The 21,416-nt window shown below is 42.4% G+C and overlaps 1 protein-coding gene across 2 annotated transcripts in view; it reads right to left on the reverse strand.

The window, feature by feature from the left end:
* Window positions 1–244: 244 nt before the first annotated feature.
* LOC132987819 (ephrin type-B receptor 4a-like) overlaps window positions 245–21,416 on the reverse strand; it is a 43,969-nt gene continuing 22,797 nt past the window's right edge. Inside the window, exons 2-17 of one of the 2 annotated variants that reach the window (XM_061054752.1) lie at window positions 21,094–21,164; window positions 18,208–18,489; window positions 16,105–16,495; window positions 13,927–14,079; window positions 10,807–11,142; window positions 10,597–10,721; window positions 9,477–9,642; window positions 9,070–9,169; window positions 6,836–6,897; window positions 6,562–6,675; window positions 5,921–6,168; window positions 5,615–5,830; window positions 4,861–5,010; window positions 4,544–4,737; window positions 3,960–4,118; window positions 245–3,672 (exon numbers count right to left, since the gene is read on the reverse strand). In XM_061054752.1, coding sequence (XP_060910735.1) covers window positions 3,561–3,672; window positions 3,960–4,118; window positions 4,544–4,737; window positions 4,861–5,010; window positions 5,615–5,830; window positions 5,921–6,168; window positions 6,562–6,675; window positions 6,836–6,897; window positions 9,070–9,169; window positions 9,477–9,642; window positions 10,597–10,721; window positions 10,807–11,142; window positions 13,927–14,079; window positions 16,105–16,495; window positions 18,208–18,489; window positions 21,094–21,164 — 2,879 coding nt within the window. In that variant the 3' untranslated portion in view covers window positions 245–3,560. Of the gene's footprint in view, window positions 3,673–3,959; window positions 4,119–4,543; window positions 4,738–4,860; window positions 5,011–5,614; window positions 5,831–5,920; window positions 6,169–6,561; window positions 6,676–6,835; window positions 6,901–9,069; window positions 9,170–9,476; window positions 9,643–10,596; window positions 10,722–10,806; window positions 11,143–13,926; window positions 14,080–16,104; window positions 16,496–18,207; window positions 18,490–21,093; window positions 21,165–21,416 lie in introns of both variants that reach the window. The other variant, XM_061054751.1, reaches the window with a different exon arrangement.

The raw sequence follows: 21,416 nt of genomic DNA on the forward strand, positions 1-21,416 counted from the left end.
TTTTTCAAACGGGGAGCTGCTTTGTAATGTTTTTGTTTGGCTGTGAATTTGTGACTAAAGTCACCAGGTTCATTGGGACAATACATCATGACATTGAACCGGGTAGATTATCTAGAATATCACTTTCAGTAACGTCCACATTTATTTGTGCAGGCTTTATTGTTCACTAGAGGGGAACATTTTTTTGTTCAGACTGGATATCTAGATAAGCATCAGACATTTAAATGAGCTGAAAAGTGACTCCTTCATGGTAAACACTGGTGTGCATCTTTATTATGAATACTGAATACAGATTAGCCTACACACAGGACAGTAATCAAAACTTACTTTATCTATTCATAATTTCAAACTTGTTTTAGTCAGATCTTCAATATGAAGACCACATTTCCCATAATCCTTCAAGGAATCTCTCAGACTCTTGCGGGACAATACAAGCCGTTTTGCTTTTAAATTTGCATTTTAAAAGATAGAGAATGGATGATTATCCGGTATCACAGATGCTTGGTTCATTTGGTCTTTTTTTCGACTGAATACACAACCTCTGTTGGTGAGCATCAAGCTCACTTGAAGTTATGTAAATCATCACACCACATTCGAAATTGTGTGGCTTTGCACTTCAAACCTCTTAAAACCGTAGAAAAACAAGCATGAAGAAGTTTTTTATAATACAAGCGCAGAATGGTAAAAAAAAAAAACATTTAGAAAATGTGCATTTTGTATTCAACATAGTTTGAGTGTCTTTTAGATGTTTTAGCTTCATTTTCTAAATTCACTGCAGGTATGTGAGCTACAGGGGTAAAATTAAACATGACCTACATGTCAAAAAGGCTGGTATTATCCTCGAAGAGATGCAAGGTCTTTGAGAAACACTTTGACATTTTGAACAAAAGTCTGTTATTCCTCTTCAACTTCAACAAGCACTTGTAGGCCTAATATGTGTGTGTGTGTGTGTGTGTGTGTGTGTGTGTGGGGGGGGGGGGGGGGGGGGTAGTCAGCTAATCAAACATCATCTCAGTGCTAATATGAGCATTCCACCCTGAAACCTGTGGATACAACCAACTAAAAGCTAGCCTAATAGCTAGTGGACGTGTATTGTTACCCAGGCTGAATGTTTAAAAACAAACTGTGTAGCTTCAGCACAAAGGAGAACTTTGCTGACTCCTCCAGTGAAGACAGAAAACAGCTTACTAAATTAAAATGAAGGGGGCTGCGCAGCTAATTAAAAAGCAGCCAAAAAGTATTATTGCATTCCACTCTGAAACCAATGGATACTAGCTACTGGCTCCAAGCTAGCAACATTAATACACCCAGCACATGATGAAATAAAACAAGACATTGAGCCTGAAGAGAGGCTGCTCTACTAAAATACTGGCTATGAGCTAGCCTGTTAGCGGTGTATTGATTTCCCTAAGGGATAAGGACATATTTAAATGTTTGTTCAGAGCAAATACATAAACAACCAGTAGGCCTGTCTGATGAAAGGAAATAACACCCAGTGTGAAAAGTAAGGGAGGGCTCACTGCTAATCAAACAGCAGTATTTAGCAATTAAAACAAACGGATTCAACCTTTAGCTTGTAGCTTTATGTTGTTTTCCATGATTTAACATTTTGTGCGGCTTTGGCACTTCAGTATAAATACTTGCTAACTCAACACAGACTAAGGGAAATGGTTAACTTAAGCTGAAGAGAGGCTACTCTGCAGGTCTAACCTCAGAGAAATTGAGGTTAGCGTTCCCTTCTGAAACCATTGGATACTTGCTGACTCACTAGATGTGAGCTGAATATTGATGCTGAATGTTAATTGGGACACTTTGTGTATTATTTCCGCTAAAACAAAGCATTTTACGGACAATACACCCAGCATATGCTCAAACAAAAACAAGAAAGCCGAGTCTAAAAACAGAGAGGAGGTAGCTGCTCTACTGAACAACTGGCTACAAGCTAGCTTGTTAGCCGTGTTTGATTTCCATGCCAAGAGATAGGGCCACGGGTTTCAATGGACTGGGGGAGAGGGGGATTGCTTCAGCCACACCCATCATTAATAACACACCAATGAGAAGTAAGCAATGGCTCATTGCTAATCAAACAGCATTTAGCCATAAAACCAATGGATACTACGGCTGTAAACTCATCTTAAACTTTATGTTGTGCTTAAAAAAATGTGTGCACATATACGGGGAAAACAAAGCCGTTTTGCAGACGAAGAAACTGAAAATATGTTTTTATCTTTAAAATGTGAAGGAGGTGATGTGCTAGCTTAACAGCAGTTCCCTCTCTTATTCCATTCAGAAAACAATGGACAGGCTACTGCTGGCTGCTTGGTAGACTATAAGCTAAGCTAGGAGGGGGGGGTCACGTATAAGCTTTGGGGGCAAATGCAGGAAACTTTAAAACAGTATCTGTTGATTGGAAAAGACAAACTCATCTTCAAAATGTCAAAGTAGGCCTTTAAGGTTCATGAAAATCATCAGACAAAATCACTTGTAAAATATTTCTGCTTTATAAAAATGGCATTTAAGTACACAAAGATCTGAATGGCACTGGTAGATGGAGAATACAGAATAAGAATTAAAAATGTATCAGTTATATCAAGACAGACAAGTCTGAGGCTAGATAACATCTTTAGGAAATGTGTACAAAGAAAACCAATTCTACAGTGTTCTCGGGTCTCTGAGTCCACTTGGTCCTTGGTTCAGTCTGACTTTAATGAAACTGAGCTGCCAGCAGACACACAGGCAGTAGAAATAACCAACGTTACTCCACGAAAAAAACACATGGAGTTACTAAAGTTTACAATTCACTTTGAAATGACAAAAGTGCTGATATGTTTCAGTGTCTCTTCTCTTCATATACTGTGTGCAGAGCTGGAAGTTGAGAGCCAAAACTGGGGAAGTCCGTTTATGCTGAGGAGCAACACTCTCCAAAGTCTGCATCACACATCACACCTGAGTAAAGAGGAGGTCGTGTTGAATTCAAATGGTAAAGAAGTGAATTCCAACAGTTAACATAATCACTCTTGATGTGCAGGTGTCTTTGAGTAACATAATCCAGATGGAATGTAATGCAAGACACCCAGGGTGAAAGTAGTTTTCATTCATGATTACAATGTGAACACTGAAATCCTTGGATTGGCACTGGCATTTCTTCTTTCCTTTGTCTGAGTGATTTTTTTTTTATTGGTACAACAACTAGTCAACAGCCAGTAAAATGACATGGTACTAAAGAAATGTTGTAAACGCTGAGTCCTCTTGGTTTACCGCAATAATACGGTTTTACCCTCATGGAAGATATGAAAACATTGACCACAAACTGTGAAAATCTGTCCTTTTTCTTTACGTCACTTTCTCCCCATGGTCACTGTTGGCGACAGAGACTCGCCTGAGGACTCACTCATCCTGATTGGAAATGTCTCTGTATTCATTGTTTTCTTTTTTTTTTTTTTGTTTGGTGATTTATAATTTCTGCCAGTCTCTCTTGGAGTCCATGGGTAAAGGGAGAGAACCTAGAGTGCTCTCATTACATGGCTGCTCCTGTTTGTTGGTGGCCATGTCCAGGTTAGCTAGAAGGTCACAGTAGTTGTAGTGCTCTTGTTTCGAAAGGTCATTGTCTGGATGCTGGAGAGAATTTTCCTCTGATGTCCGGCCAAAGTCACGCCCATGTGAAGCAGATCCCTGAACACAAATACAAAAACAAAAGAATTATACAGAAGAACAAAAAAAAGTAAGATAAAGACCTGATTGAGGTTAAAATTAAATGTAAGTTTTGCCCTCCAGGGTTACATGGTCTTTAATTGAAATACAAAAATACACTTTGGGATATTGTAAATGACGATTCAATTTGGTCCATTTGAAACTGTTGCTGCCAGAAGTTTACAAGACCATCTTCCTGACCTTACAGCCTAAAAGTGGGCCTTGAAAAGTGACATTGTTAGTAAGAATCAATTAAGATAGGAACTGACTGTGTGGTGATCTGAGCCAGCTGGTCCACTGAGTTGAAGCCCGCCTGCAGAAAGCTGTCTTCATAGCGCTCCATCTTGATGGCCCTGAGCCATTCCCCCACTGAAGCACACGATGAGAGGGCTAAAGGTGCACGCTGGTCCAGCAGGGGGTAGGACGGCCTGGGGGTCAGAGAAGGGAAACAAAGGGGACCACTTTACACACACAGTCACCTAAACAACAGTGAGGAGCTTATAGATGTCCTGCAGCAACATTCCAGTCGACAGGCAGAGGTATAATCTGAGGCTGAGTGACGGACAGGGACAAACAATGGGATTTGTCAGGGGTGGAGTGTCCTCTGCTGCATGTGTCCAGCTGACAGGCAGAATGTGGAGGAAGGGAAACGGGCCCAGCAAGTGTCTGACAGGTCACAGCAGGACATTAAGGTGGTACATAAGATTGGGCAGCAGGAGGCTAATGCCTGTCCTGAGATTATTAGAATTCCAAACAGACACTTAAGAGAGGAACATTTTGAAAGGGGAAACATTCTTCCTATTTACTGTCACTTTGATTGACAAGTACTTTGAATGCACATCCGCAAACTCACCCTCCTGCTTCTTGAGCCACTATTTTCAGAGATGCAGGGTTGCGGATCAGCTTGTCCAGGGCACTGACCAGGTCCGCGAAGCGAGGCCGGGCCGAGCGGTCCTTCTGCCAGCAGTCCAGCATTAACTGGTGGAGGTGGGTGGGGCAGTCAGGGGGTGGGGGCAGCCTGTAGTCCTGCTCTATGGCATTGATTACCTGATTTTGATGAAAACACAGAGTGTTAACTTAATTGTATTTAAATCTATTCTCATCTATACCGACAAAATTGTAGAAATCATTGTCAAGAATGGCTCAATATGGCTTTTTTCTAAAACTTACATCCTGGTTGCTCATGTCCCAGTACGGCCGCTCTCCAAAAGACATGACCTCCCACATGACGATGCCATAGCTCCACACATCTGAGGCCGAGGTAAACTTTCTGAACGCTATCGCCTCTGGTGCTGTCCAGCGTATTGGGATCTTACCTCCCTATATATAAAAAAAAAAGAAAAGGTCAGCTCTGCAAAACTTGAAAGAAGAACTGGTCAGACAGGTTTTTGAAAGGACGCTAAGATTCTTAAATAATAACCTTTTTTAAAATACAGAGTGTCCTCGAAACCAATTATATGCAATGTGGTACTGCTTAATTTCCAATACTAAGCCACAACATTTCCCTGCTGTTCCAGAATAAAGCATGTGTGTAAATGTATATCTGCGTATGTTTCTGATTGGGTGGAGGCGAGGTCTTTTCACCCCTGCTAATGCTGGAGGCCTGACATGTGTAGGGCATTTCAAATTTCAAGGACTTCATTATCCAACTTTGTTGACCTGCAAACAACTGAATCAAATATTTTTTTTATTTGTCTTTTTGACTCTGATTGTATTGTTTGTGCACTAAATGTACAGTTTATCTGCATAGCAACTTACAAATACAATTATTGTAAAAGTATTGGTTATGTTGGAAATGCAACGAAAAAAGTAAAAAAAAAAAAAAGTAAATAAAGAGAGTATGAGTTAATGAAATATATTGGTTCATTAGACTCGTAGATGTAGGTAAAAACTTAATAAAAAAAATACAATAATATGGTCTCACCAGAGAGCTGGTGTACGTCGGGTCAGAGGAGTTCTCCTGCAGGAAGCGCGACAAGCCGAAGTCAGACACCTTGCACACCAGGTTGCTGTTGATCAGGATGTTGCGGGCGGCCAGGTCTCGGTGGACGTAGCTCATCTCTGCCAGGTACTTCATGCCCGAGGCGATGCCGCGCAGCATTCCCACCAGCTGGATGGGCGTGAACTGGCTGTCGTTCAGCTGCGGAGGACAGAGACGGCTCAGCTGGAGGAAGAACGAAGTGGCAGTCTGTTTAAATGAGTGTGTGTGTTCTGTGTGTGTCGCGCTCACCCGCAGAAAAGAGTCCAGAGCTCCGTTCTCCATGAACTCAGTGAGGATCATGACTGGACAGCTGGCGGTAATGATCCCCTCCAGGTGGATGATGTTTGGGTGCTGAAACTGGCCCATGATGGAGGCTTCGGACAGAAAGTCACGTCTTTGTTTGTCGGTGTAGCCTCCTTTCAGCGTCTTAATTGCTACGTAGTTTTCTTTTTTTCCTGGGACCCTCAGCCGTCCTCGACATACCTCCCCGAACTCCCCTGCAGCGCACAGACACATAACACATTAAGGCTGTTTTCTTTGACAGGTGTTTATCCCATTAGGAGGGCCAGAGTTGTTTATGAAAACCTAATGCCTGCTCCCAGCTAGCCGTGCCCTTTAGTTCCCGATGAATGCTCGTTATATTTATCAGTTAATTGTTTTTATTTTCGCTGTACTATTGATTTCTTTCTTAATAAAAAGAAAACAGACAATGGTTTTAAAAGTCACAATAATCAATTTAACTTGATTTGCTTTTAACGATGTTATGGTGAAAGCAGTAAATCTGTCAGGCTGCAAATAAACATTCAGTCTGTGAGTCCTGAAAAGGGTTGATCAGAACAGAGTTTAAACATTTGTGAATCATGGGAACAGAACGGGACTCTGGGCCTTACCAGCACCGATGACCTCCTCAATCTTGACAAGGGAAACGTCAATTTCCTTTGCAAATTCTCGCACCGCTTCATTTGGGTCCTCATAGGTGAAGGGGTCGATATAGACCTTGACCCCTGCCAGAGAAACACAAACAGAGTCGTGGGAAAGGAAAAGCAGAAATGTTAACGCACTATAAGCAAATACATGAACATGGTCAGATTAAAAAATGATTCATGATGTGAATGAGCTGTAAATCACAGCAGAGGCTCGGTGTGTGTGTCTCTTATCTGTTACCTTGGCCGATGAGGTACTGGTTATTTTTGTCGCTCAGTTCTGGATCCTTTAGTCGGCTGTGTCTGCTGCAGGTAGAGCGATGGGGACAAAGAAAATGAGATAAGGATGGCAACGCGTTTATCTGAAGAAAGGATGCTTATCAGCTAAATGTGATACAAATCAGCGGCGTTTCAATGTGACTGTTAAGATGCAATAACAGCACAATAACAAAGAATCCTGTCTGGCTCTTCAATACAGATTTTATCTTTAGACATCTGGAGCTAACATGAATTGGAGAGGATAAGTAATGTTTGAGCAAAACATGGAAGTGCTATGATGTGACTTTTAATTGTTTTCATAGATATTTTATTTGTTTATTTTCTCATGATTGCCTTTGAAAAGCAGAGTTAGGATCATTAGTTTGTAAGTAAGGGAAGGGGGCCTGAAGGAGAGTGTTGAAAGGAGAGTATATTTGTAGGTGTACCTTATGTCATAATAAACAAATCTACAGAATTATTATCATCATAGCATGGCTGTATGTATCGTTACTGACAGCGGTTACTTGATGATTTACACCTGCAATATATAGTGAAAAATAGTTTAAAAAAAAAAAACACAATAAGAACAAAGACCCCCATGAAACAATTTTTAAAAAAGCAAATAAAAGAGCCATTATTATAAAATAAGATCGGCAAAGAAAAGTAAGGAAACATATGGGTATTAATTGATCCCCTAAGGAAATACTCGGCCGGCGAATGATTCAATTTCAGACATATTAAAAAAAAAGTTCAACGGTACTTTAAGCTCTTTTCACAACTGAACTTCTGAAAACTTCTAGAATTTTTCTGGATAGCCTGCCCTCACATTTTCCAGAGTAAAAGCATGAAGCAAAAAGGACACTTCGGATGTCACAGTATAATGTATACAACATATTCACAGTTAATAAGAGAAAAGGGAGAAGAAATTAAGAAGTAGCTACATTATGTGCACAAAGATCAGAGTACGTGTTTTTTACCAGTCTCGTGATATAAACACTGCACACTCACTGAACATCATTTATTTTTGACTATAACCTGCTGTGTTCACAAATCGGCTCACTCCGATTTCTTGTGGAGAGGCTTGCAGGGAAATGTCTGAATAAAGTCAAGGTCAAGTCAAAACAGGAGCCATTCTGCATTTCGAGACATTTTCAAGAGCACAGTGCATGTGTGAAGGGAACTTTAAAGACACACACATTTAATCATGTATTCTTTGACAGGAACAGTAGAGGACCAGCCTTTTGTTTGTTCTGAATAATCCCCAGCACAATGATCCACAGTGGCTTGTGGTAACACTGAATACCCGAGCCAACCTCGGTTATCTGCTCTTTGACACGAGCGGCGGCTCTGCTCTAATTCTACAGGAGCAAACTCTTCCCTGCAGGACTGTAACAAACCCTGTAGCTACTGGATCCCTGCCTTCCTCCATTTCTCTCCATCTCCCACCTCATAAGCCTAAAATAGCAATAATGCACCACCCTTGGTAAAGTGGCAGATCTGGGCCTCAGCCGCTGGTTTGTGTGTGTGTGTGTGTGTGTGTGTCACAAGGTCACAGCTATTGTTCTCCTGTCCTGTGGAAACAGGGTTGGGACGCCTGCATCCTGTCTCTCCTTGCCCTCTACCTCTAACGCCATTCCTCTTAACCTGTCTCTCTCTTTCTCACACACACACACACACACACACACACACACACACACACACACACACACACACACACACACACACACACACACACACACACACACACACACACACACACACACACACACACACACACACACACACACACACACACACACACACACACACACACACACACACACACACACACACACACACACACACACACACACACTTTCTCTACTACTGTGCGTCTGAGGGTACCCAGCATTATTTACTCAAACAATGACGCCTAAGGAAAACGTTCTAATGAGCAGGATCACTTTTAGCATCACAAAGCATCATTTGTGTCTGAGCTGCCTCACACACACAGAAAGAAAAAAAAAGGTGTGGATAACAGAGTGCAAATCCACGGTTCATAAGATATGATTGTATAAACAAAAGAACAAAGCGGTGCAAAGCTGTAAAATTGGGGTCACAGTTGTTATTGGTTTTAGATTTCCCCCTTTCTGCCTCTTCCTGTTATTCTGTCAGTTCCTTTCCTTTCCAAATCTACCTTTTATCTCTGCCTCTCTCTTCCCCTCCCCTGGTTCTCACCGTATGCAGTAGGCGGCCACAAAGACGAAAGTGACAAGCAGCAGCATCCCAACAGCGATAAGGATGCCGGGTACCAAGAACTGGGAGGCAGCGTCTTGTCCTGAGAGAGGAGACGGAGAACAAAAGAAAGGAAAGAAAAGGAGACAGACGGAGACTTAGAGTAACGTCGTGATAGAAATCATGACACTAGTGGCACAAAAAAAGCATGAAGAGGAAAGAAAGAGCATGATGGGAATTTATAATATGAAAGAGGCTCAATGCAAGGACACTAACGCAGTACAAGGGCATAAATTCACAACAAGAATAGAATCTGAAAAACCTCCCAAATGGAGATGGAAAAATGTGTTAAAGGGGAAAAAAAAGATTAATTTGTGAGGGAAAAACTAACAAAGAGGACTCTTTCCTACCATCAGGAAGTGTGCGGAAGACAGCTTTAGGACTGAAGCTGCCGTATCCGGCCATGGTGCGCACCCTGACTTGCACCTCGTACTGACTGGCCCTGCGAAGGTCGGTTAGCACGGCCTGATTTCTGTTGCTCTCCGAGTAGTGGCACTGGTCCTCGCCTCGTCGCTCCTGCAGAATGAAAACGGTGGAAATGAGCTAAACGGGATTACAGGAGAAAATGTGATCGCTGTGGAAAATTCAGATCCACAACAGATTTCTGTAGGATCATTTGCATAATTGAAGGATCACATACTTATAATTGCTTACAAAATTAAAGTACATTAAAACATAATTATGCTGCCTCTTTTTTAAAAACCTTTACTTAGACAGGTAATCTCACTGAGACATGAGGGCTCATTCTTAACAACGACCTGGTCAATGCAACAACTTAAATATTCAAAGGTTGTAAATTACAGGCAGGAATACACAGCAGCCTTTTTCCACACATACAAGCATGCACAGCAGGAGTCTTCCCCTGTCAGACAGTAGGGAGAAAGGGGGGCTCGCAGTACATTTTCCTGAATATTACCTGCTTTGTTCATGTCTGTTTACCCCCACCTCTTGTGGAAATGTATAAGGGACTGGCAGGAAAACATCTGGGCAAAGTCTGGGGTAAAAAAAAAGTCTACCCTTTGCGCTCACACCTGCAGTACATGCAGAAATGTGCGGGGAAATTACAGGAGTTTTGTCTTATGTGTGAAAAGACAATTTGAGATTTATTTACACCACACAAAGGTGTGGTGAGTCAGTCTGGAGTTAGGTTTGCCTGAGTGTTTTGGTCCGTGCATAACGATGTCACACGCAACACTGATAGAAGTCTAACTCTTCGATATATGAGATGACTTCCACAAAAAAAAAAAAAAAAAAGACTTCTGTTTTTAAGGGGCTCTACAGAAAAAAACATAATTTACAATGTTTTAATATCTGAGTTAAATCTTGACAAACCGCCTATCCCTTAATATTATTTCTGCCGGTACTCTAAATTTAAAATCCTAATGCAAAGTACACCTAAAAAACATCCAGCAGACCAGAATAAAATGTGACCTTTAAGCCTGTTGAGAGACACAGTCAGGTAGTTCTCACCTTCTCACAGTAGCGGATCTGGTACTGCAGGATGGTGTAGTGCGGCTCAGCTGGGACCGACCAGTGCAGAGTCAGACTGCTCTCTGTGGAGTCACTCTTCCGAATCACAGACACCAGTGACGGCACTGCACAGATGGCAGAAGAATTATGAATACCACGGCAAGTCTCCACTATTTATACCTTTCAATCTTTTCCGCTTCCACCGCTTACCGTCATGGCTCGTGGTGATGTTGACACTTTCACTGGCAGGGTCTCTGCCGCTGAGCTGAGAGACCCCGTTGAGTGTCTGGATTGTGAAGGAGTATGTGGTGTGAGGCAGCAGGCCCCACACCTCCAGCCTGCGACTGAGAAGGCCTTGCTGCGCGGGCCGGTAGCTAACGCTGTCTCCGCAGGGGAGGCACGGCCCCTTTGGTGACCGGCACACAGAGCACCTGACCGCATAGGTGAGGTCTGATCTGCCGCCGTTATCCAGAGGCTCGTTCCACTCCAGACTGAGCGTGGTGTCGTTGATCTGAGTGACGATGCTACGCGGTGCCGATGGAGGTCCTATAATGACAATTAAAAAAAAAAAACATTTTGCATTGACTAATTTTCCCCAACGAAAGCAAAACAACTTGCTCAAGGCTTCTATACGATATGTTTTAAATGGTTTCAATACTGTTACTGCTCAAATTATACTCATGTTTTAACCTGAAGTCTGTTTTATCTGTTGTGTTTTTGATGCTGTTCGTTCTTCCCTATCCGTCCCTCTCTCTCTCTCCTTGAACCCACTTTCTCGGCCCACACAGTCTCGGCAGATGCTGATATGAGACAGAGTTTCTTTTTGTAAGATGTCCTGAGATCATTTTCAAATTTGGCGCAGTATAAATTGAAACTGATTGACTGATTAAAAAGATGATGCGTGCTGATTTGTCCGCTAAGATCAAAAAGGAAAAAGTTCTTCACAGTTAGCTTTAAAGACATTGGCAAAGATTTGGGGGGGGAAAATGGGCTTTTTCTTTGGAGGACTTCTGGATGACAACTCTCATGTTTGCTCAGTAAACGTGATGCTACACTGAGAGGAGAGGAGAAAGAGGAGAAACAGCCCAAAGTGTATCCACATCTTCACACTTGGACTAATTATTCTCATCAGTCCATGATGTTTCAATGGAACCAGAGGAGACTCCAGGAAGTCACTGCTCCGAGACAAGACAGAGTCCGTCACAGTATCCCTGTCAAACCAAATATTGATGTTTTTATACTTTTGATCACCCTGGTAATATGAACACTTTATAACATGATCATTGGGGAACCTTGGAGGAAAAGGGAGATGGATTTTTTTTTTTTTAGCTTTACACAGGACCAAGCTATCTGTTTCCTCTTATTAGAGTCCCCAGCTCTTTCATGAACACCTACTAACTTAATGATGATGGTCTCCATATCATTGATGATGATGGTAGTGACGATGGTTTTTGTTTGATAACGACGACTTATAAGATGGTTTCTATACTGATTAGAGCTCTCAAGAACTGCCGTCAATGTTGTGCTTTGTGGTCACTTCCTGTCAGCACCTGTGTGTCCAATCGGACTCAAAGCTGATCGTTTGCTCTTACTGACATTGTTCCCTTTTTTCTAGATCCTTGCTTGTGTTGTTCTTACTCTCTGATGTACGTCGCTTTGGATACAAGCGTCTGCTAAGTGAATTGCAGAATAGTAGAGTCTTTATGCTAAGCTAAGCGCCCCCTTGCTGTTGCTTCATATTTACCTTAAAGACTAACAAAGGCTAATGCACCGTACGCCCAGGATATAGAAACTAATCCTTTACATGTCTCTTCTCCTTGTCTGCACAGCAGCATTACTGTCAGGCCCAGGTGTTGCAATTTTCTAAACTTATTAGACTGACTCAGCAGAGTCACTTTGAGCAACATTACACATGACACCGTTGCCATTTTTTTTCTTTTGACTGAACACCTTTAGAAAGCACCAGTAGCCATCACCCAAACACTGTCTCATTATTTGGTCCAAACTGTCATCGGATTTGAATATGTAGGAGTCGCTTATCCCTGCTGCAATCACAGTGTGTTAAATTCCTCTATTAAATCAAACTATAATCTCTGCTGTTGTCACTTTGCTGCTGCTTTACCTTTCCGTGACCCACACAGACCATTTGTTTACGTTGAACATACACGCCGGAGATGTTCTATTCAATCCGCGCATGCAGTCACGAAGCAGAACAATGATCCTGCAGTGGCTCGGCATCCCAGCAGGAGCATATGTGTTGCAGAATCTAACTGGTGCAATTACATTTGTCTAAAACTGGATGATAATGATCACCGTCTGAAGAAGATAGCTATCGCCTCAAGCCAAGCATAACTAAACAGCAATACCACTCAGCAAGTGTGAATGAGTTTCTGTTCCTGCCAAGGAGACAGAGTTTTGTCGCGGAGCCTGCAGCTAACTTAAGTGCTAATAGTGTTCTCATTGGAAACCCAAGTGGGGCAACATCAGAGACAATCTGGGGGCCGATGAATTTTTATTCAACATGTGAAAATGGGATTTTTAGAGGCGATACATTTTACGACTTCACAATCAGAGAGCACTTTATTAAAATAAGTAAGGCTGTCACAGTGATGTAAAACACTTCTTCTCAGGATGGAGAAGTCTGCATGATTTACTGACGGCCCCGCTTAGTTCATAATTTCTCAGACAAATTGAAAATATAAGCGATGAGCAGAATTCTACAGGCAATCCGCCACAATAACAGAATAAATAATTGGAATGGCTTCATTATGAGATAAATAATTAAGATTACGCTTTTTGCAATTACAGTTATCAGCAGTGGATTTTTAGTCCACCCTGATATCACACCTGCACAACACAGGAAGTCTCTGCAGCACGGTGCCGGTTCCACATTGTTTCTCATCCTCTTTTATGGCCATCCCTAAATAGTGCACCTAATTATAAAGTCCCTCCCATTCACACCAGCAACATGTGGCTCAATTGAAATTCCTGAATCCGCTTAGAGGTGTCACTCGAGACCATCAATGCCTACTCCACTTTAGAGGGAAAGCCCTACCCCCCCCAACAACCTGTCACAAAAGACATGCATCTCAATGCCCAGCAGCGGCACAAAGGACACAAAGCAGATAAGAGGAGTTTGGCTAAATGACCTCAGAGGAAAAGCAAAACCGCACCAGAGACTTAAAGAAGTGCGTTAGGGAAGGAAGATTGTGGAAACAGAGCAGAGGATGATTTTGTTGTTTGACACCGCTGGGATTAATAAAGTATTTCTGATCCTGATCCTAAAATACTTGCATGTGTATTTGTGCATTAGTACTGATTTTGACTTACTAGTGCATGGAGCATCAAGGGCGTCTGTCTCCGACCGCAGGTATCCAGAACGACACGCGCACACAGACGAACCCCTGGTGGTGGCGTGGCTGAATCCCGGACAGCCTGTGCACTGTCCCTCTGCGCCTGGCTTGAACTGACCTATAGGACAGGCTGAGGACCAGGAAGGGAAAACAAATTAAGGCGAAAAAAAAAAAAATGATTACGATTCAGAGCAGTTCACAAAATCTTCACGCCCACGGTGTCCCTGACAGACCGAGGTCAAAGTGTTCAAATACAGGTCGGTTTTATTTTCGGGGTAATTAGGTGGCAGATGGTTGCAGATTGACAGGCAGAGCGATATAACGAGGGCTATAAACTGAACACAATCACAGTAATGAATGTGAGAGTAACAGTCAATTTAGTGAATAAGCCAGTCTGTCATCGACATGCTGCTTATCATTGAATTTACCCAAACCACATGGAAATGTTCAGACCAATCTGACAATTTAAAAACTACAAAAAAATACATAACAAAGAAAATGTACATATTTTGTGTTATAAAAACAGTAATTAGTTACATCCCGAGGTTGAACCCATTCTCTTCCTATTCTACAGACTGTCCTCGGTGTGCATGTGTAATGAGCCGTCACCTCATGACGCCTCATACACTCACTGTATCCTGCAGTGTTTACAGTGTGTGTTCAGCGTGTTGAAATGAAGCTCCAGCTGCCGAGTGAGAGGAATCAAACAATAAACCTTCACACCATGCCCGCCCGCCACTGTTACAGTCAAAACCGACTTGTTTTGCAGGGGCCGACACACTCCGACTGACGTTTCCGCCTGCAGGACTTTCCCACCCGGGAGAGATTTATTGGTGTGTGCCGGGTGCTGCTGCATATCATCACCTGTTTGAGGTTGTTAAAATGTAAACTATAAAAGTCGAAATAAAACACGATTACTAACTTGGGCGCTTTAGAGCTCGTATTTCCTTAAATCTCACGGTTTTCTGCTGTTACTAGAAGTCACTGAAAAGCGTTTTAATTTGTGTACGGCAGTTTATATCAAGGTGGTTACCTTGTGCCGCTTTTTTGATTTGATAACATCGACACATGGGAAACATAGCCTTCCTATGTAGAAGTATTTATAGCCTCCTAGAGCTTTACTTCAAAGATGATGTTTAAATATTGTAATCAAGCTCATCGGTGACACTAAATCATCCTGACAGCCTTCATAAGTTTTACATTAAAAGGCTTGTGTTTGACCCAGAAAATATATGTTTTGTCTATAGGAGATAAAGGCGTTACAGCGGAATTAATCTAATAGTAAACCTCGACGACAATTTCATTTTCTGAAATGACCGGCCTTCAAAAGAAAATTAACTGTTCAATCTTTCTATAAAAGGCAATTTCCCTTTATGGTCTGGGGAGTTTTCTTCCTCAAAGCTCTCCTCAGCAGAAAACAGAACGCTGGAAATGCCAACCCCGCTTCACCAGAAGCAAAATGTCGGAAATGAAATTTTTGTTATGAAAAATCATTATACCTCCCACGGAGATCAAACTGAATCCTACCTTCAAACCAAGACGGATGCAAGCATGCACACGTTTTCCAGAGAAAACATTTCCCCTTATGTTGCTTTGTTTTCAGTGCTCGACATTTGTCTGTGTTGGTGTGATGCAGCGAGTGTGCGTGAGTGTGCGCACAGGGGGCTGTTCATGCGCGGGGCTTGTTAATTGGACTCATTAGACAGAGCTGCTGCACTGCTCCAGAGAGAATCCCACTGCTTCTTCTTCCTTTTTTTTTTTTTTTTTGTCTGCCTCGGCTTTGATGTTCTAAAAGTGATATGATCTTTACCTCGAGCGTTCCCCTCCGCTCGCTCTCTTCACCTCTGCGGTTGCTCCTGTGCTCCCTCTATCACGGCTGAAGCAGGAGTTGTCGCAGCAGCAAGCCTTTGACCCCGCTCTTCCTCTCTGAGATAAGTGCTGCTCCACCTGACCTCTCTCTTTCTCCTCTCTCCCCCCTGTGTCAGAGCCAGTTCCCCTGCCTCATTAACTTCCCCTGCCTCATACTTCCTCTCTTCAACCCTCAGCGTACCCCACCCTCATCTTACCATTGTTTTCTTGTTTAGTCTGCCTGCTCTGCTGCCTCTGTGGGTGTAGTCTGCATACATATTTGCACACACGCTCTAATTTTGCTTACCTGTGCATCTTGTGTTTCCTTCAGCGTGTTCGAATCCCGGTTTGCAGGCGCAGGACGTTGTCGGCTGGCCCACCCACTGGCCGTCTTCCCCGCAGAAGAGCTTAGGCGGCCGAGGTCGGGGCCCCTGCTGCTCAGCGTTCGCCACGCACACACCCTGGGACTCCTGCACCAGAGTGCGAGGAACCGTCTCGGGGAAGGAGGAAAGTGCGCTGACCAGCGGAGGACACTTCTTAAAGAACACCCGGACGGACAGCAGGGCCATGGAGGCGCCCTGAGCCTGGAAAGCCAAGTAGAAGCCTCTCTTGGAGAGCGGGCCGAGCCTCAGGGTCTTGACGTTGAACTTTTTCTCCCCGTCCTTCCTGAGGAGAAAGTCTGCAGCCACCGTGTCCACCTAAGAAGGAAGAGAAAAGGTCTTATGTAAGGTTCCGATTCAAACACACAGGATGCACTCTTACAAAGGAGCAGCCTGGCTTATTTTAGCCCATTACCTACAAATCACATGTGCTTTATATTACTGAACTTTTTCCCAAAGCATACCAGTGGGATTGTAGATTGATTTACTACCTATCTACAAGCCATTGTTTCCCATTTGTTACAGTGTGCTTTGAACCTTGACTTGCGGGGATTTGAAATGTGCTTGGGAGCAAAATAATTCATCACAGTGAACATTTCATCACTTTTATTGTTCTGTCAAAGTTACATTATGAAGGGGGTAATGAAGCCGTAGTACAGGCACCATTTTGTAACCTCTACTCAGCGCTGTGTTCAAGGATGCTACGATCTCTGAGGTTTGACGATGAGATGACAAAAAAAAAAAATATCTCGGAGTTCATAAGCTATATTTGTGGGGGGGAAATGAAACCTCGAAGATGTACAGAAGTTAACACCAAAGTTGTAAAAACAGATTGAATGCACAGACAGAGGAGGGTTTCAATAACAGTTGTTGCTCCCACGAGACAATAAACATAAATCAGACGCAGACGTAAAGAGATCGGATATCAACTGTAATAAATGTAAAACTTAAGCTACATTTTGTTTCCCTGCGAGCTGGGTTGATATATTTAGAAACGAATGGAAGCTAAGAGTCTATTAGAGATCATTCTGGAAACTAATGTGTGCTTTGGACGAGAACACAAGCAGATTTTTATCGAACGCTACACATACATGGAGTAATAAAAATGCCAAATCTTAGTGGATGAAATGTGGATAAGGAAACATGCAAAAAGGGGCTTTTCCATTGAAAAACAAAGGTAATAACTTTTCTAATTTGTGAAGCCCTTGGAGAATTTTTGTAATGTCAAACTTTTGCTTTATTTGATCATGCGCTGCTGTTCTTTTTTACTTTCTGCAGTTTCTTTTCTTTTGTTTTCTTTAAACCAAATAAAAGGGTCCTATTGGGACGTATGATTAGTCTATTATGAAGTCGGGAGGATTAATAAGGAACAGATTTATTTGGAGCACAGTATGACTTAAACACAGCAGAACATTCTTGATCCCACACGTCCCATGATGCAGTGCAGTTCTTTTTTTCTTCCCCTCACTGGGCCCATCGTGACTGATTATCTCCAGTGTCTCTGAGAGACTCCGCACCCTCGACGATATGGGTGATTTTCTTGGTTTTAAACATTTAATCAGAGCTGCTAAAGAGTATTTGATGATTAATCAGTAAGACTAATGGTTGGAAAAAATAAACAAGCATCTGTTTTTATTGGCTTGGGTTTCATCTGGAGTGATTGTTTCAGTCATTACCCAGGAAACAACGCAGCATTTTGAACGCTGACTGCTATTATATGCATTTTAGAAACCAAATGCTTTTACAATCAGATGATTTGTCAATAAAGAAATAAACTGTAGGTTATATCCTATAGTTGAATGTGTTCTCACAATAGTTCTGCAAGGCTGAATATTGTATTTGGTATTTTTAATGGCATGCTTCTCTAATGAGCACCTTCAATGTGTAACGTCAATTTTAAGAGCGTGTTGAAAAGAATCATTCCTTTAACAACCACAGAGAGCAATAATGTCTGATGCTAATGATAAACATCATCACAGTGAGCATTTAGGACTATTTTAAATTTAGCACGAGGGTGGTCGTGTGTGCACCTTGACGTAAGGGTTCTCCATCCATGGCGGGTAGGTGTACGTGGCCTCGTTGGAGTCGGCCTGGTAGTAGTACAGGTTGAAGGTCTCCTTGCAGCTGCGGTGGTGGGTGCTCCTGGATGAGCACTCCATCATGGTGAAGCGCAGCTCCACGTAAACCTGAGACGCTCCCCGACGCTGGATGAAGCCGCTGCGCAGCCAGTGGCTGGTGGAGCTGTTGGTCTGCAGGATCTGGTAGATCCTCACGCTGTTGTTCTCCTCGTCCAAACCGCTCACCTCCTCCCACTGAGAGAGGAGAGCAAAGAGACGTTTTAAAATAACATGTGACCCAGATTATTGACAGTTTGTTCAATCCTCCCGTAAACCTGACCCTGACTTTTACTGGAGCCTCCACATGATTTTGACATTCAAAATCCTTTTTGTCAGAAGAGTGTTTGCAGTTTGTGTTGGCTCTGTGCTGCTCTGCACCTGTCAGAGGCCCAGGGGACAGATGTGGCCTGCAGTGGATTGTGATCCAGTCCAAGTTCAAATCTGGGTTGTTAAATCACTCCTCCTGCTGAGCCGCAGCCAAGCTAGTGTGACTACAAGTCTCTCTTGTCAAACAGAGCACACAGTAACCCCGACAGACACAGCTCTCATCCTCCAACACACTTCCAGAGCGACATACAAGAATACAGAGGAGATATCACAAAAATGGATGAAGTGGAAACCCCTACCAAGAATTCTACATTTGTTGGGGAGCCAAAAGCTACAGAAAAATGCTTTAATGTTTGACTTCGGAGTCAACAGTAAACATGTTCACCATCACCATGTTCCCCAGAGCGGGAAACAAGCGGCACATTTACATACTCGAGGCAGAATTTAGCAGATTTGCTGAACTTGAGGCTCAAAAATTCAGTTATGTAAATATGTAAATCTTTAAAAATCCATTTGCAGATGATGTGTTGAGTGAGGCAGAATACTGGTCTGAATGAATTACAGTGCAGCCGAGCACTGAGAGCCGGGTGCTAAACTCTTGAGGGGAGAATCTCCCTTTTTAATCCTTCAAAATATAAATACTATAGTATATAGAGTGTGGCAGCACATAGTCCCGTAGATGTTTCCTGTGAGGAACATGTGCAAAACATCCCGCAGGGCTCAGCTGGATTTGACAAAATCATTTAAAGAAATGACTCAAAATGTGTTTTGAATGCTGAGAGAGAATAGAGTGTATGTACGTCTTCACGGCACCTATGACACATACAGTCGTAGGTGTTTTTATTTAAGACACACTGAAAACGTGTCAGATTATGTAACGTCTCAGGCAGCATCATTTGAAAAACAGTCATGTGCACATTTAATATGACTTACTGAATAAGTTCATATTTTATTAATGTTGTTTAGGATTTATGTGAAGCCAGTCATAGTTAAAGAGGCTGCATGATTCTTTCAAAATTCACATTAGAGATTTTTAATTGCCAGCCATATTTGACATGTTTGAGTTTAGAAAATGTTACTACTCTCACACCCATGCTATCTTGCACCCGGGGCCTGTGTGAGAGACCTGTGTGGTAAAACATGTAACACTCGTAACACCCTGTTGCTACTCTTCTCGCGCGACTTCATTCTGCAACTTTAATTACACATCACCGAGGAGCTTTCGGGTCATGTCGATTTTGGCGCCCCCTGTGGCCAAAGCGTGAAAATTCCTCTCTTTGCAGATCTTTTCCTGCACGTGTGCGAGTCGTGTTTAAAAAAAAAAAAAAAAAAAAGATCTCCTGCTACTTTATTTCAAATGTCAAACTGAACTCACATTGAATCTTTGACATGTGAAATAGGCTGTATCTACGGCGTGCTGTTAATTGCCTTGTCTGACACCTTCCCCACAGCAGGGGTGACAAGCTTATAAAATAACTACTCTAAAAAAAAACAATCTTCTCTCTGATGGTCTTGTTTGCTTTTTCTTAAGCCACAAATAGACATCAGAATTCATTACTGTGTGTATTATAACCAGTTTTTAAACCCCTCCCAGGAGCTTCACAGCACAACGGTATACTTTTCTTTCAAATAGTTCACAATCACAATCAATTTTTTTTTTTTAAAGCTTTATTTTGTCTTCTTTTTAAAATTGAACAGCCAGAATTTACAGACAGTTGGTAGCCAATGTGCCCATCAAACTCCTCCAGAGCTAAAAATAAACAACCATATATGAACCTTTTTTTTTTTTATGTCCTTGTGTTTTGATGCAGACTGCTCATGGCGTCTCTCCACTGCTGCCTGTCACTGTTGACTTAAATCACTGTTTTCTACTCTTTCGTGTTATCTTATTAAACACAATCCAGCCCTACTTTTGACATGTGAAGCTTTTCATAAACAGATTCAGTTGATAAAAAGCTGTTACATCTTTATAGTTGATATAAAAGAGCATAAGGCCTGTTTTTCTTTGCATCTTAATCAAAAGCACAGACATGTTTGTGGAGTATTTTTTTGGCCACTTTCTTGCCAATGTTACTGTAACTGTTTTCCTTCAGCAAACTTTAGCAGCTTTGGTCGCTGACTCTTCTGGCAGAAATACCAAAAGCAACCGTCCTCCAGCTGATCAAATTACAAATATGTCTTTTCCTGGCAGCCAGTGTTCAAATTGTGGGCAGCCAGTGACTTCAACTCCAAGGTTGGTGGGATAAATCAAAGCATCTGCTTTCAATACACTGTGAATGCCATATTGGCTCTGACGTTTCCTTTATTCTGTCAGTTACCTGCCATATATGGAGTTCTTTTATAGCCAAAGTAACAAAGGAGCAGCTGGAAGCCAAAAACCCCCTGTCATCAAGCTTTGTGTGTGTGTGTGTGTGTGTGTGTGTGTGTGTGTGTTAGTAATACAGATAACCCGGAGGGGTCGGGGTCACGTACCTCGGGTTTGGTGTTTGAGTAGATGGTCCACCTGAGATCTGATGTTTCGGTCTTTGTGTTCATCAGGACCTCTGTGTGAAAGAGATATAAAGTTACTCACAGCTGGACACAGAGAAGCGCGACTCAAATGAGACACGTTTAGATTCAGAGAAACACATAAATGAGTTTAAAATAACAGAGTGAACATAATTCAACTCCCAAGCGGCCGGCCAAGTATCAGCTGTGGCTTACTCTGGGATTAGGGGGGGGGGGAGATGGAGTTTCACCAGTCAATTACATCAACAGAAACATTCCCACTACCCCCTTAAAATTGTCCTCCCTCT

The sequence above is a fragment of the Labrus mixtus genome, chromosome 14 (assembly GCF_963584025.1).
Source record: "Labrus mixtus chromosome 14, fLabMix1.1, whole genome shotgun sequence".
NCBI lineage: Eukaryota > Metazoa > Chordata > Actinopteri > Labriformes > Labridae > Labrus > Labrus mixtus.